Raw genomic sequence first — 14,907 nt, forward strand, 5'->3', positions numbered from 1 at the left:
AGGGACATGAGAAAATACAGGCATGTTAATAGGGATGTGGTTAAATAGTTGTGGTATAGCCACATAATGGAACACAATTCAACCAGTAAAAAAAAAAAAAAAAGTGAGGTTATTTCCTTCAGTATTGAAATGGAAAGATTTTCAATTAGTTGTTAAGCCGGAAATCAACCAACCAGCCAGCCAAACAAAAACCCAACCTGCAGAACTGTGCGTCTAGTACAGTGATTCCCAAAGTGGTCTATATCGACCCCCAGGGGTCTATGACAACCTGAAAGGGGTCTATGTCAGCGGAAAAAAAATTGGGGGGTCCATGAAATGAGAATGGGGTCCACGATAGTGGATCTCAACATACACTGATAGTACCTATTTACTTACATCATATTATCTTATAATATAAAAACATATAAATTATTTATAAAAGTACCTATGAAGTAAAAAATTTATTATATATGTTTATAAAATTGTGTAAGTTGTAGGATAAAAACCTGCACATAATGATATACCAGTATCATCTTGTTACAAGCATACGCGCAGTAAACATTCTTGCCAATTTTTGTCTCAAAGCTTCGCGAACTTGCACTGACTTGTTCAATTCGTCACTCTATAAATATGAATGTGAGAAAAATACGTTCATTCGTTTCCTGAATCTTGAATAGGAAAGTGCTGAGAAAATATTTTAAAAAATATAAACTGGTAGTTTATCATACAAATTATAGTGAATCAGTGTTATTTTGTTTGAGAATGCCGGAGAAAAGTAGGTACATTATTTTTTATTTAATTTTAACACTAAACTTCACTACAGTTAGAAATTTACAAAAAAATCAATATCAGGTAAGTAGGGGGTCTACCCAAAACCGAAAAACATGGCAAGGGGTCTACGGCACAAACAAGTTTGGGAACCTCTGGTCTAGTATCTTACCACTTGAGGAAAAAAAAAAAAAAAAAAGCAGGAGATAGGAGATAAGACATATATTTGCTCATATATGCACCAAATTTGAGTAGAAGAATTCACCTCAAATATATCTTGGAGGGGTTTCCTGGTTGCCTTTGTCTCCCCAGGAGAAGGTTCTGGGAGGAGGGACAAGGGCCTCATCTGTACTGTTTGCTGCTGTATCCCCACTGGTTGCAAATGGGAGGCTAGGACGGGGTGGGGGAGATTTTTCACGGTCTCCTCGTATATTGTTTCCAGATTTGAAACATGGGAATATAATTCTTATTCAAAGAAATTAAACAAAAAGGGAAAATAAGGAAAAGGTGATGAGAGGTCTACATGGGCCAACCAAAGCCCTGTGTCTCTCCAGCTCCCCCTGCCCCTTGGCCTCTGACAAAGCTGAGCCTCCGAGAGGCCAGCTCATCCTCTGGTGCAACCACTGAGTGCTCACTGATCCCTGGTCTAGACTCCACCCCTAGTCATAACGATGGTTTTGATGACCAAAGAATTGTCCAGAAGAGTCCAAATTTAATTCTGATTCCCCATCGCAGCCACCATGGGCAAATGAATGATTATCAGATGACATTGGACTCCATCTAGGTACCCAGCAGTGGGCAGTTGGTGTAAATGGGGAGAGAGTAACTCAGGGCAATTCACATCCTTGCCCTCAGCCTCGGCACTAGTGACTTTTGGGGGCTGAATAATTCCTTATTGTGAAGAGCTTCCCTGTGCATTGTGGGATGCTGCTAAACTTCTGCCTTCTGGATGCTAATAGTACCATCCCCCTCCAGGCGGGACAACCATAAAGGTCTCCACACATGGCCAAATGTCCCCCCCCCCCAAAATACCAAAATCGCCCCCAGGTAAGAACCACTGTATCCCTGCAATTCCAGGTAAGTGGGTCATTCTCTCAATGAGAAGCCAGGGTTTCCCTCTGCCTCTATCCCATTTGATTGCCTCAGAAGATAGGGGGTTGACTCAATCTGTCCACAAGCATCTCCCATTCCTAGAAGGCCCAGGCTGTAAAAAGAAACACCCCCAAAGGAGAACACACTCAGGCTGCCCAGTTGCCCACGGTACAGCACCCCGCATGGCTGGGACCAGGAGCCCAGGGAGTGAATGGGGCTTCCTCCCATGGTTACCTCCCTCCAGGTGACACAGAGAGAGAACGGAGGGAGGCTCCGTGAAAAGCGCACCCCGGGGGATTTTGTAACAAACGGGGATGGGTGGGCACCCCGGCTCCATCTCTCCTTCTCTCAAGAGCATGATTCCCAGTGGACAGCTTTCTTTGGAGGGCAAAGAAAAGGGAACTGTATTTCTATGTTTTGATTAATCTGAGGCTCATCCTTGAGGCTCTGAAATGAATGAGCAGAATTTTCCGTGGCTAACTGTCCTGGCCGCCGGGCCCTGCTGGCAGAGGCCTCGTGTTTATTTACTTTTGCCCGTGTTATTTTTATTCCAGTTCAGCTGCAGCTCAGTGCGGAGAGCGTGGGGGAGGTGTATATAAAGAGCACCGAGAGTGGTCAGTACTTGGCCATGGACTCCGACGGGCTTCTGTACGGCTCAGTAAGTATGAGGCTGACACGCTTCCAGACATGGCCGAGGTTTGAGGTTTCCAGAAATCTTGTCACGTTGAGTGATACACACTATAAAGCAACAATTAGCTTCTGTTTGTTTGGTTTTTTCCCCAGTGGGATTCTACCCTGCCTTTATTTTAGGCACAAACATAAAAGAGTGTCTTGTGGTATTCTCTCAAAATACTCAAACGTATTATCACATAGGGGAGACATTGATTGAAATGTTGGTAAGTCATCCATCACTCATCCCAGAATACCTAGCTCCGCTTCACTCAGGCATTCCAGAAATCTTTCTTGAGTCCCCGCTACATGTGATAGGCGTGTCCCCTGTGCTTTTTATAAGAACTGCAGAGCCCAGAGCCTCATAGTGAACATGTCACGCACAGCACTCGGAAAGGGTCTCCTAAATAAAACATGTAATAGCCCAATTGTGCAAACATTTATCAAATGCCTCCTGTGTCAAAGTACAGTTAGGGACTGATAGGGAGGTGAAGGTGAATGAACCACATCCCTGCCCTGGAGAGGCACAAAGACTTTATTCAGTAGCTAACATCCTCGGCATCACCCTCTCCAGCCCTCTTCTGGTGAGTGCTTTATATAGGTTTGACTCTGTTAATGGTGGTCTTTGTGAGAAAGGAACAGAAACAGAGGAAATCTGATTTTTTTTCTCTCTCTCTCCTTACTGGTGTCTCTAGTTAAAAAAAAAAAAAAAAATGATGAGAAAGAGAGCTGAAGCCAATGGCCCCAGGTCTTGAAATTATTTCTGGGTTTCAATGACCCTTTCTCTGTACCTTAACAACTGATAATTAAGGCTTGGCTGTAACTCATAGCCCAAACCAAAGTCCTTTCTTCCTTTTTAGTAAGATGCATGTCTACAGGAAGGCATCGGGGGTTGAGGGGGTGGGGGGTGTAGTCTGGGGCTCCCTTGAACTCATAATGAATTGTCAAGAGGCAGTGGGCACAGGAAACCCTCTCTGAAGCCATCATCAGCCAGAATTTGGGATGTGAACGAAGTTCAGCTTTTTTCATGCTCCCCACTAGGGGTCAGGAGATGCGATCACAGTTACAGGTAGTCTCTACTAGGCTGTTGACTGAAATACAGACCAAGTGGGACAACTTTAAAGGGTTTGGAGCCAGGCAGTGGCTGCTACATAGGGAGTAAGTGGTGTGTGTTTTAAGGTAGTAGTTCTTTCAATTGCTAATAAAATCAATTGGCCAATCAGTCATTCACGTGCAGGCTCATAATTGAATCTCATGCCTCTGCCACTCTGGCAAATTACTCCCCTTTTGAGCCTTGTCTAAGATGAGGACAGTAATGGACAGTACCAATCCGCATATAGTGTTTTTTATAAGTACTGTAGTACTTATTAAAAAAAAAAAAACCACACAGAATGACAATGAACAGACCCACCCCACAGCATGGCTAGCTCATGGGAGACGCTCCATCAACAGTGGCTATGAAACATTCAGTTTACACATCCCTTGCCCTCATTATTTCATAGGATATATGTTAGTTTTATGGCTTTTTCTTCCATTAAATGTTTTGAAGTTTATAACTTCCTTTACTCATATAAAAATATTGGGGGAGACTCCTCAAATCTGATTTTCTCTAGGCTCCAAAAACCCTTTATCCCCCAGCTGCCATCATCCTGGCTGTCACTGTAATTTGCCTAAGATATTCAGACGGTGATCTTAATATATGAGGCCTCAACATTTTTATATTTCCCATTGATAAAGACCGGTTCTAACATATCTCAGAGCTCTACCTCATACCTTAACCGATTTTTGGCATCAGTCCATCCTGGTACAAATTTATGTGTACGTGAAAAGGACATATTTATTTTTAAAAATAACTTCAAGAGGTTATATCCCAAAACATTCATTCACTTATCTCTGGAGGTGGTAAAAGGCTAACTTTATAATATGTGAATGCCTTCCTATGTTTTCTAAATTTTCTCCAGTGGGTATATGTCACCTTTGTAATTGGGAGGCGAGCATGCTAAATATAAAAAAGGAAATAATGAAAACAATTGCCATGAATCAGCTGTCACTCCCCAGGCCCTTGGCGTTGCTCCAGATGCATGAGAGCTGACAAATCCTGTGTAGAGGCCAGAGACAGCACCTCCGATTTGCCTTGCTGACTCAGCCTCTGACTCAGCCTTTCTGTGTGTGTCTACTGCTGTGGTGGAATAGAGACATCAGGTGTGGGGTGTGGCCGTCCTCTACTTTGTCACAGAACAGGGGCCTTATGTCCACTGAGAGGTGTCATGGGCTGAGTCCTCCCTACATGGGGGAGTGGGCAAACCAGACAGGTCCCAAACTGCCAACCTCCTCCCACTCCTGACACTGTGCATCAAACACCAATGTCTGGGTAAGTTCCTTTAGAGGCATCAGAGTCACCCAATGAACTATACCTTGCTCTAAAGTGATCCAGTGTCTCACCCCGTTGTCACTGCTCTAGACTTCAGATGAATAAGCAGCAGCGGGCTTCCTGTGATGGAGTTCCTTGCTAATCGAAGATAACCTCTCTGAGGCCTCTACCTGATCTCAGGAGTCCCATTCAAGGCACCACCTCGTTGGCAAGCACCTATCACTTCCAAGGTTCTGAGTCTGGCTGTAGTGTAGACAGAGGGCTGACAAGGTCCCTTCTCTTCCCTCAGGAGGGCTCACAGTCTCACAGGCAAAAGTGCCCACAAACAGAGAACACTACACAACAGAAAGGGGCTCCCCAACCACTGTGGGTGAAGAGATACTATAGAGACCCTGCGACTCGGAATTGGTGCCAAGTCGATATACAGCATAAGTGTTTTAGTGCACCTAACTGGTTTCTATCCAAATATAATGAATGTTTTCTATATACAATCCTGACAAATAGGAAGTTCGAATAACTAGGGTTCCTCCCACTCTCTAACAGATGCATCCCAAGTGAAAAAGTAATTATTGATAATAACTGACCTACTGAATATCTTGGAATTCTTTTCCACCTTAATAAATTTACAACTGAATTGGATCTCACAGTATGTATGTACTACAACCTACTTAGCCAATCACCTTTCTGTGCATATTTAGGTTGCTTCCAATTTGTTACCATTATATCCAATGAACATCCTTGAAAATACAGTTTTACACTTGCTAACTATCTCCTAACTGTTCCGAGGAGTGAAATTGCTGGGTCAAAGGTAGTGCATATTTAAACCTTTGATTCACATTGTCCGACTACCTTCAGCAAGCCTCCACAATGCGTCTCAAAAACAGCGCAGGCGAGTGCGTGTTTCCTACACTCTCACCAATACTCAGACTTGTCTTTTTCCTCCTTGCAGATATCATGGCCAGCATGTTAAATCGTTTTTTTAAATTTGCGTTTTCTTGCTGGTGAGATTGAATGTTTTCATAGGCTTTTTGCCAGTTTTTGAAACAGCAGACATAGTATGCCATTTTGATAGCATCGTAAGTCTATAGCCACCCAGCCTTATCTACTCTGTGCGGACGTACATAAGGACGCAAGGAAGGATGCTTATCGCCTGTTAACCCTTGTCTCTATCTGGGTGGCGGGCTTTGGGCCATTTTTTTTGTTTTGTTTTGTTTTGTTTTTCTTTTAAATATATATATTTTATTGATTTTCTTATAGAGAGGAAGGGAGAGGGATAGAGAGCTAGAAACATCGATGAGAGAGAAACATTGACCAGCTGCCTCTTGCACACCCCCTACCAGGGATGTGCCCGCAACCAATGTACATGCCCTTGACCGGAATCGAACCTGGGACCTTTCAGTCCGCAGACCGACGCTCTACCACTGAGCCAAACCAGCTTCGGCTTGTTTTTCTTTTAAGTAAAAAAAAAAAAACCAACAAACTCTTTAAATCTTTATTGTTGGAAGTATTACATATGTCCTCCTTCCCCCCACATTGATCTCTCCCATCCTGTCCCCACTCCCACCCCAGGCCTTCACTATCTGTGTCCATGGGTTCTGCATATACGCATATGAGTTCATTGGTTGATCTCTTCCCCCCCGCACCTCCCCTTAAGTAAAATTTTAAGTTTTAAAAAGTACAATTCTCTTTATAAATATTAGAAGATAAATCTATTTTCATTAAAACACACACACACACACACACACACACACACACACGTTAGGTCTCAGGATAGATTTGGGGCTTAGGGCACATTTTGTGCAAGCATTGATGGTCTTCACAACACTAAGGTACTATCCCGCTATGGTTCATGAAAATCACCAGGATGAAAATAATATTAGTGGTCTTTCAGTTATTCTTTAAGTTCAAACTTAACAGCCCTCACTGCATCGGCATCTGCTTTTACCTGTTTGGGACATTTTTCATGGCCATGCCTATCTAGCTGCCAGGCCTCTACAGAGACAAAAGCCCAGCCCCCTCCCCAGGGGCAGACTATAGGGTCCTGAGGACAACAAATGGCAGGGGACCTTCCAATAACAGCAGGTGTGCATTGAAGGCTCTTTAGGTGCTGAGTCCTGTCTTAAGTCCTCATTACCATGCCCAAAGACAGGCTCCATTATTACCCCAATGTTTCTGAAGAAGAACCAGAGGCCCAGAGAGCCTGGGTAATTTGCCCAAGGGCACACAGCGTTAAGCAGAGGAACCCTGCCTAGAACCACTTCCTAACCATCCTCCTCTCTTTCGGTTGCATCTTTGTAGCAAACGCCCAGCGAGGATTGCCTGTTCCTGGAAAGGCTGGAGGAGAACCATTACAACACCTACGCGTCCAAGAAGCACGCGGAGAAGAATTGGTTCGTCGGGCTCAAGAAGAACGGAAGCTGCAAGCGCGGTCCTCGGACTCACTATGGCCAGAAAGCAATCCTGTTTCTCCCCCTGCCGGTCTCCTCTGATTAAAGCGGTCTGCTCTGGGCGCTGACCACTCCAGAGGAGCCTGAAGGGGTCCTCGCCGGCTGACCCCAGATTGTTCCCTTGACCATTGGCTGCGCTAACCCCTCCTGGCCCTCAGAGCCTGACATTGTAAGCAACGCGCTTCTAAAATGCCCCGTTCGTTTTCCTGCAGAGCCCTTTACCCCCAACCAGTTTGGAACAGAGGGGACCAAATTGCTTCTAGGGGCCAATCGGCTGGCCAGGCTGGGTCTGGTTTGGAGGTCCACTGGCCTCTGGGCACCTGCTGCAGGCTGAGCCTCTCAAGGCAAAGGTGGGGCCAAAAGAAGTGTGTTCAGGGGGCTGCCGAGCAGGTCCTTTGGTAGCTGCATCCGGTTCCCTCCACCGAGTAAACCCTGTCCACAGCAGTTCCCTCAAACAGCGGGCAGGGCTCCCTTCCACCCTTTCGATCCCCCACGAATATTAGAGAGCAGCTGCTGGCTAGGTTAGAGGAAGGCAGCGCCCCTCGAGTAGAAACAGGGATGAAGAAGTCCTTTCAGGAGAACGGGAGGGATTGCACTGGCAAGGGAAGACTGCGTGCTGGTGGACGGCTGAGGAGGAAGGGATCTCAGTGCGGAATCGATGAAGGATGGGGGGCTCAGGCACGGGAAAGCCAATGAACGCGGCGCCTTGAAAGCCCTGACGAAGCCCTGACTTTCCGAAGGTCATTAGGTGACAGGGAGCCTCTGGGGAGTGTCAGTTGGCCAGCAGGAGAAGTGGGTTCTTGATTCAAGGGCATCAGATGTTGGGAAATTCATTTGGGTCCTGGGAGTGGGTGTGTCAGTGATGAGAAAGAAAGGGAAACGGGGCTGAGAGGTGGTTGTCCTCTGAAGAGGATGATCCTAGAAGTGAGAAAGAAAGAGAAAGTGATGCTAGGAGGTGTGCTTAGCCACCTGGAGGCAGAGGCTTTGGGGTCCCAGGGCAGTGCTCACACACCGTATGGGGGAGCTTGTTTGAATGTAGATTCTGGTTGAATGGGACTGAGGTGCGGTTTTGGCATTTCTAACAAGCTCCAGGTGCGTTGATGCTGCTGCAGACGCCCACCATACGTTGAGTTGTGGTCCTGGAAGAATGTCAGTCAAATGAAGGTGGCTCCACCTTCCCAACCCGGCCCCCTCTCCTCATCCTTAAAAACACTGCAGCATTCAGGCACATCGCGCAGTTGTGAAGGAGCAGGTATTTCAGGCGCTTTGGCCCATTGCCTATAAAATGCCCGTTTAGAAGATAAACAAAAGCATCCTTCAAAAATGTTAAACCCGCACCAACAGCTTTTCCCAAGAGACCATTTGTGTGACCATTACTTGTATAAATATGCTTCCTGCTTAAAGTAAACCTGACCCAAGTGGCTAGCAAATTAGAAACACCATTCATCTTTGACATATGATACCGTTGCCCTGTTAATGCCTTTAATAAGCCATTTAAATTTACTGTGAGACTGTACGTTTTAATCACATTAAAAAATATATAGCGCAAAGGCAGTTAAACTGATTAGCATCCAGCCATTGAGAACGACAATAATAATAGGATATGATGTATAAGCTACTCAGTTATCTACCACTTATACTCCATTTACCTGTAAAGTGAGGTTTTCCTTTATTTCCCACCGTGCTGTTAGACATTTTTCTTTGAAAAATGGGAATTTCTTAAGCAATGATGTGGCAATTGTGAATGGAAACTGATGCGAGTGTTAGCTCATGTTTTATAAGGAATGGAAGGGATTATTAATTGAAAAACAATTCCATCATATGGAGAATGGAAGAAAAAATGACAATTTGTGAAGGTTCGAAGCAGCAGTGGAACTGAGAACTGAACCGGGTTAAAAACGATTGTGAATAATACCGTCCTACGTTTGTGTCTACAGCAAAACGATTGTGTAATTTTTTATTTTTATTTTTTGTAACTTGGATAAGACGATTCCATTTCATATTAGTAAATCTTTGCAGGCAAGTTGGGGATAGCACAGTGTGGCTTAACATCTATTTACTATGAAGATTTGGCCAGAAAAAAGGTACTCAGAGAGGAAATCCAAGATATTTATAATGGTCCATAACTTCTAATATGTGAATTAAATTCAAGTGTAACATTGGCCAAGAAAATGTAAATGCTGTTGCTAACAGGTGAGGCAGATGTGTGTGGTTTCAGAGACCCACAGCATTATAGAAGAAACACTACTGTGACCTCGACCCCCCAGACCAGTCATCACTCGTGTATTCGTTCAATGAACACTTAAGTGCCACTGTGTGCCTGGCACTGTACAGGGTACTGAGGTCTCAAAGCACCTTGTCTGCCTGGCTTGATGCTGTGTTCTTTCCAGGGCATTAGATGTATGATGAAAGATGCTGTGGGTTGATTTCCACCCATCAAGTAAAAACAGACTTTTGTAGGTTCCTGCTGAATAAACAGTTAGTCCCAGAAACCCAGGTTTGGGAAGAATTAGCAACCCCCAGCATAAGATAAGCCCCTATCAGTGTCAGAAGACATGGCAAGGTCAACCTAACATTTGCACCTGAAGAACCATGTCAGGGAAAGAGCCTGGCAGATCTGGTAGGAAGTGAGTGGTTAGCAGTCCCCCACTTCATCTGAACATGCTCTAGTTCCTTAGACATAGAGTATCCCTGCTGCTCTCTCTCTTCCTGGAGTCAGTTTTGTGGCCCTCTGCCTGTCACGTGCCTCTTGTGTGGGTTCACCCTCAGGCCAAATGTTACAAGTTGCCTGGCATTCTGTACAAAGCATCAGGAGTGTGTGTGCTCGGGGTTGTTTGGTGCTGGTGGAGGTGGTGGTGATCTGTTTCCTTGGAATGGACGATAGCCAAGCCTCCTATGGCCAATAGTGTGCACTTACAACAACTAGCCAGAGCATCCTGTATTACTGAAGATCAGGTACTTGCTCTGCATGGGAGGTGATGGAGCCCAAGCCCTCAGTCTTGTAGAACACAATGCCGAGGCCATCCTGGGCTGCAAAGCAGATCTCTGATGAAGAAAATGCCTGTCATTTTACATCACTGTCTCTCTCTCTTTTTTTTCTTCCACCTTACAAGTATTAATAAATGTTCTAAGAGGTAATAATGTCTCTGAGTTTCTCTGCATCACGGTGCCTCATCTCCCTATGGAAGGACTTCCCTGGCATCCCTGAGGTGTGGCTGCTCTTTCATCAGAAACTTTAAGGCTGATAGGAAAAGGTAAGGCAGCAACCGTTTTCATTTTGTTCAGAAACCTAAGGAAATATTGGTGAGTTCCTAGGAACCCATTAGAGAAATATATTCAGGAAATTTGCCCCTTGAAGAGCCAAGCACCGTAAGTAACTCAGTTGACACTTTAGCTTCATAATATAAATCACGCAAAATTATGCTCCTACCTATTGCAGAGTTGACCGGCTTATGCTTAGGCAAAGATACTGTCACCTGAAAAAGATTCAAGGTCGTATCTACAATTTTAATTCAATGGTCAGAGGCGCACCTCTTACATCTCAAGAGTCTTGATGTGAAATCATTCATTTCCCCAGGAGATTTTCTGAAATTATCATGCTAAGCAATGTCTCCTTAAACTTCTGAATCGTATAATTCCTTATTCTTAGCAGAAAGTTCAGTGGCCTAAACATCATGGCAGAATCATATCACACACATGCACACTCACTTACATGTATATACATGCACATAAACACTTGCACTTACACATGTGCACATGTACCCATACGCACACATGCATATGAACCAATAAAAGAAAGGTGAGCCAGCCCTAGCCGGGTTGGCTAAGTGGGTAAGAGCCTTGGCCCATGGACTGAAGGACTTGGGTTCGATTCCAGTCAAAGGCATGTACCTTGGTTACAGGCTTGATCCCCTGCCCTGGTTGGGGTGCATGTGGGAGGCAACCAATTGATGTGTCTCTCTGACATTGATGTTTTTCTCTGTCTCTCCCCTTCCCTTCTACTCTCTCTAAAAATCAATGCAAAAATATCCTCAGGTGAGGATTAACAACAACAGAAGATGAGCAGTGTTTGCTCACTCTGCTAATTACACACCACAATCAATCCCTCTGTTTCTTTTTCAAGTTGCCTACAGCAATATCTTTCTCCCTTTTAGAGCTTGATCCACACTAAGAATGACTTTTTCCATCACAACCCAGCACATACATACTCTTGTACATACTTACAACTAAAGCAAAAAAATGTCACAAAGCTACATATATGAGATGCACTCACATTTTTCTATTATATTACATTCCACTAAAATATGCTGGTCAAGATCCATTAAATTGGGACACAACAGTTTGGGCCACATTGAAAGTTTGAAACATGGCTTAAAGTAAACATGCTCCTTCCCAAAGACAACGAGACTCAATTAGAATCCTGTGTGATGATGTTAGTGTTTTCAAAGACACAGTTTGTTCTTAAAGAAACAACACAAGGAAACATCCTGCTACCCAGAAACCATCTGTCCTAACGGTTCGGTGAATTCTCTTAGCTGGTTTGCTGGGAATCAAGCAAAATGAATGCACTGTCGCAGATTCCACAGATACTGCTTCTGCCTCTACTGCTGGTCCTGGCAGATTTCAGCTCTCACAGCCCTGGGGACTTCAACTCTCCTTTGAAATTGTCATCACTTTGGGCCATTCCCTCCCTAACTCCCACAACCTTCACGTCATTTCTTCGTTCTCCCCCAAAATTCCTACTTCACAACCATCTATATAATAAAAGCCCAGAACAATGAGAATGACTGGTCACTATGATGCACACTGACCACCAGGGGGCAGATGCTCAATGCAGGAGCTGCCCCCTGGTGGTCAGTGCGTTCCCACAGCTGGAGCATTGCTCAGCCAAAAGCCAGGCTCACAGCTGGTGAGCGCAGAGGCCATGGCCGGAACCTCACCTGCCTCTATGGCAGCACTAAGGAGCAGTGAGGCCAAGCGATAAGGAGTGAGCAGGTGGGCAGTTAGGAGTGAGCAGGTGGGCAGTTAGGAGCGAGCGGTCCGGGATTACAGACTTCTCCCAAGTGGTCCTGGATTGCAAGAGGGCTCAGGCTGGGCTGAGGGACACCCCACCCCTGTGCACAAATTTCGTGCATCAGGCCTCTAGTTTCTAAATAAACCATGAAAAGTAGACTGAACCAGAAAAAAGGCTAGAAAACCTACCTCTGTCACTTTCTGGAAATTACCTTTTTATCTCCTCTATTATCTACCCAAAAAAGAAGTTTTATTATCCATGACTCAGTCATAAGATAAATGCCGCTACTACTGGAATGTATCTTAGCCAGCCAGGGATTTAAAAATTATAATCTGCCAAAACCATTTGGCTCAGTGGTTAGAGCGTCGGTCTGCGGACTGAAAGGTCCCAGGTTCGATTCTGGTCAAGGGCATGTACATTGAGGTCACATACCCAATAGGAGGTGTGCAAGAGGCAGCTGGTCAATGTTTCTCTCTCATCAGCATTTCTAGCTCTCTATCTCTCTCCCTTCCTCTCTGTAAAAAAAAATCAATAAAATATATATTTTTAAAAAATTATAATCTTTGCTCAATCAACTAAAAAGAGTAACTCCATGCTCTAAATCTTTGAGGGGCTTAGGATAGCTGAGCATTGGCATCTTATGGGTGAGTTGGGCCACAAAGAGAAAAACAGAAATGAAGTCATCACTTTTCATATCTATCTGGGAGATGTCCTGTCTGTCAGCTATGGGGTGGGCAGGGGAGGGCAATCCTGAACCCTTAGCACTTAGGGTTGATATATTAACAAGTATGGGAATAATGACACATCAAACAAAGATGTGCCTTCAACTGCACTTTCACAAATTAACAGAAATTACTTTCAGAAATAGTAGTGCAATGCAGGAATGCTTAAACCCAGCCAAGCAGTGGGATTTGAATGTTCTCCGTTTCAAAATGACTAGGGGTTTGACAATTGTTCAAATTAAAATGACGGCTGAGGAAGAGTGGTGCTCGGCCTTCCTACTCTACTCCTTAAACCTGCCCTCCACCCCTGGAAAGAAACTCCCTCTGCCACTGTACTTAACATTGACTCTCAAATCTCAAGAACTCAGAGCCTTTGGTGGGGATCTGACAGCAGGCGGGTCCCACCGATTCACCCAACATTCTCTCAAGTTGGAAGGGAATTTTACTTAACAACTATGGGATCCTTCTGGAATTTTGTACCCACCCTGCGGTTGAAAATATTGACTGTGATATACTATACTGCTAGCTTTCTGCCCTAGATAAAAAATTAAAGAGAGAAACCAGGTCACACATGGCCTGAAGCTAGAGGGTGGTTTTGCTTTATGAAATGCATCTATTGCAGGATCTGGTTGTGGGGTCTTCTGCTGTTTCTGAGGATGTTTGTGATGTGAGGAGGTACTTCCCAAATTTCTTCCTTCTCCATTAGCTTCCCACTATCGCACAGGCTAAATTTACACAGTCAGCAGCTAAACATTTATTATGTAAACAAGCACAACCTCACTGTATCTTTGATGTGCTTTCCTAATAACCTTAATGAAGGGTTGGGCATTCCCTGTGTGGAACTGTGTTACTTTTTTTTTTTTTTTGTCGACGCAGGAATACATAAGGGCAAGATGTTAGATTATTTTACTAATATGCCTTAGCCCAAAACATTTTCTCCAAAATAAATTACAGGGATGTTGTTCTATACTAACTTGTTTTCTGAGCATTGTAAAAGCAGGACTATTTGTAGCCTAGGAATGTCAACTGTGAAGAATTCAGCAATTTCCTGTAGAAATGAACAGTAAAATCTATGGCTTTCTCAAAATAGAACATCTGCATTAGAAGCCTTGACTCTGACCTGGGGAGTGCTGCAGGTTTTAGGGCTGGCCAGATTGTTTCTCATAATATGGGACAAAATCCCAAATCCAGGGCAGCTGTGCAGAGAGGAAAAACTTGTTTCTCTATTCTTGGTGCTATTGGAATCTGTCACATGGTGTTAAATTGAAGTGAAGAAGAGAGATGGATTTTATAGCTTGCTTGAAAATGGGTAACTCCCAAGCAACCTGAACATCTGGGAAGAGTCTGACAGGGCAGAGGGCTACCCTGAACTGTCTAGACCTCCAGAACAGTCAGTATCAATACAGTGAAAATGAAGCCTCTTTCCTCAGTTCCCTCACTAACTCATTCGTCCATTCATTGTTTATTGTCTACCATTGTGTCAGTCAGGGTCCACCAACAATTTGAATTTTTTGTGAGTGTATGTGTGTCAATCCTCACCCAAGGGCACTCTGTTTCTATTGATTTTTAATATATATAATATATATATATAATTGATTTTTTTACAGAGTGGAAGGGAGAGGGATAGAGAGCTAGAAACATCGATGAGAGAGAAACATCGACCAGCTGCCTCCTGCACACCCTCCACTGAGGATATGCCTGCAACCAATGTACATGCCCTTGACCGGAATTGAACCTGGGACCTTTCAGTCCACAGACCAACGCTCTGTCCACTGAGCCAAACCGGTTTCATCATCTTTCTATTGATTTTTAGAGAGAGTTGAAGGGAGGAAGGGAGGAGAGTGG

General features: G+C 44.3%; 1 protein-coding gene and 1 long non-coding RNA gene across 13 annotated transcripts in view; one reads left to right on the forward strand and one right to left on the reverse strand.

The window, feature by feature from the left end:
- The window catches only part of FGF1 (fibroblast growth factor 1), an 89,673-nt gene extending 79,212 nt beyond the window's left edge, over positions 1-10,461 (forward strand). For all 10 annotated transcript variants that reach the window (XM_084885021.1, XM_084885030.1, XM_084885029.1 and 7 more), the window contains 2 exons: positions 2,394-2,497; positions 7,178-10,461. In XM_084885021.1, coding sequence (XP_084741147.1) covers positions 2,394-2,497; positions 7,178-7,372 — 299 coding nt within the window. In that variant the 3' untranslated portion in view covers positions 7,373-10,461. The remainder of the gene's footprint in view (positions 1-2,393; positions 2,498-7,177) is intronic.
- The window catches only part of LOC311623180, a 285,875-nt gene that overhangs the window by 67,103 nt on the left and 203,865 nt on the right, over positions 1-14,907 (reverse strand). The window lies entirely within an intron of this gene.

The sequence above is a fragment of the Pipistrellus hanaki genome (genome assembly GCF_964339955.1).
Source record: "Pipistrellus hanaki genome assembly, chromosome: 5".
NCBI classification, from domain to species: Eukaryota; Metazoa; Chordata; class Mammalia; order Chiroptera; family Vespertilionidae; genus Pipistrellus; species Pipistrellus hanaki.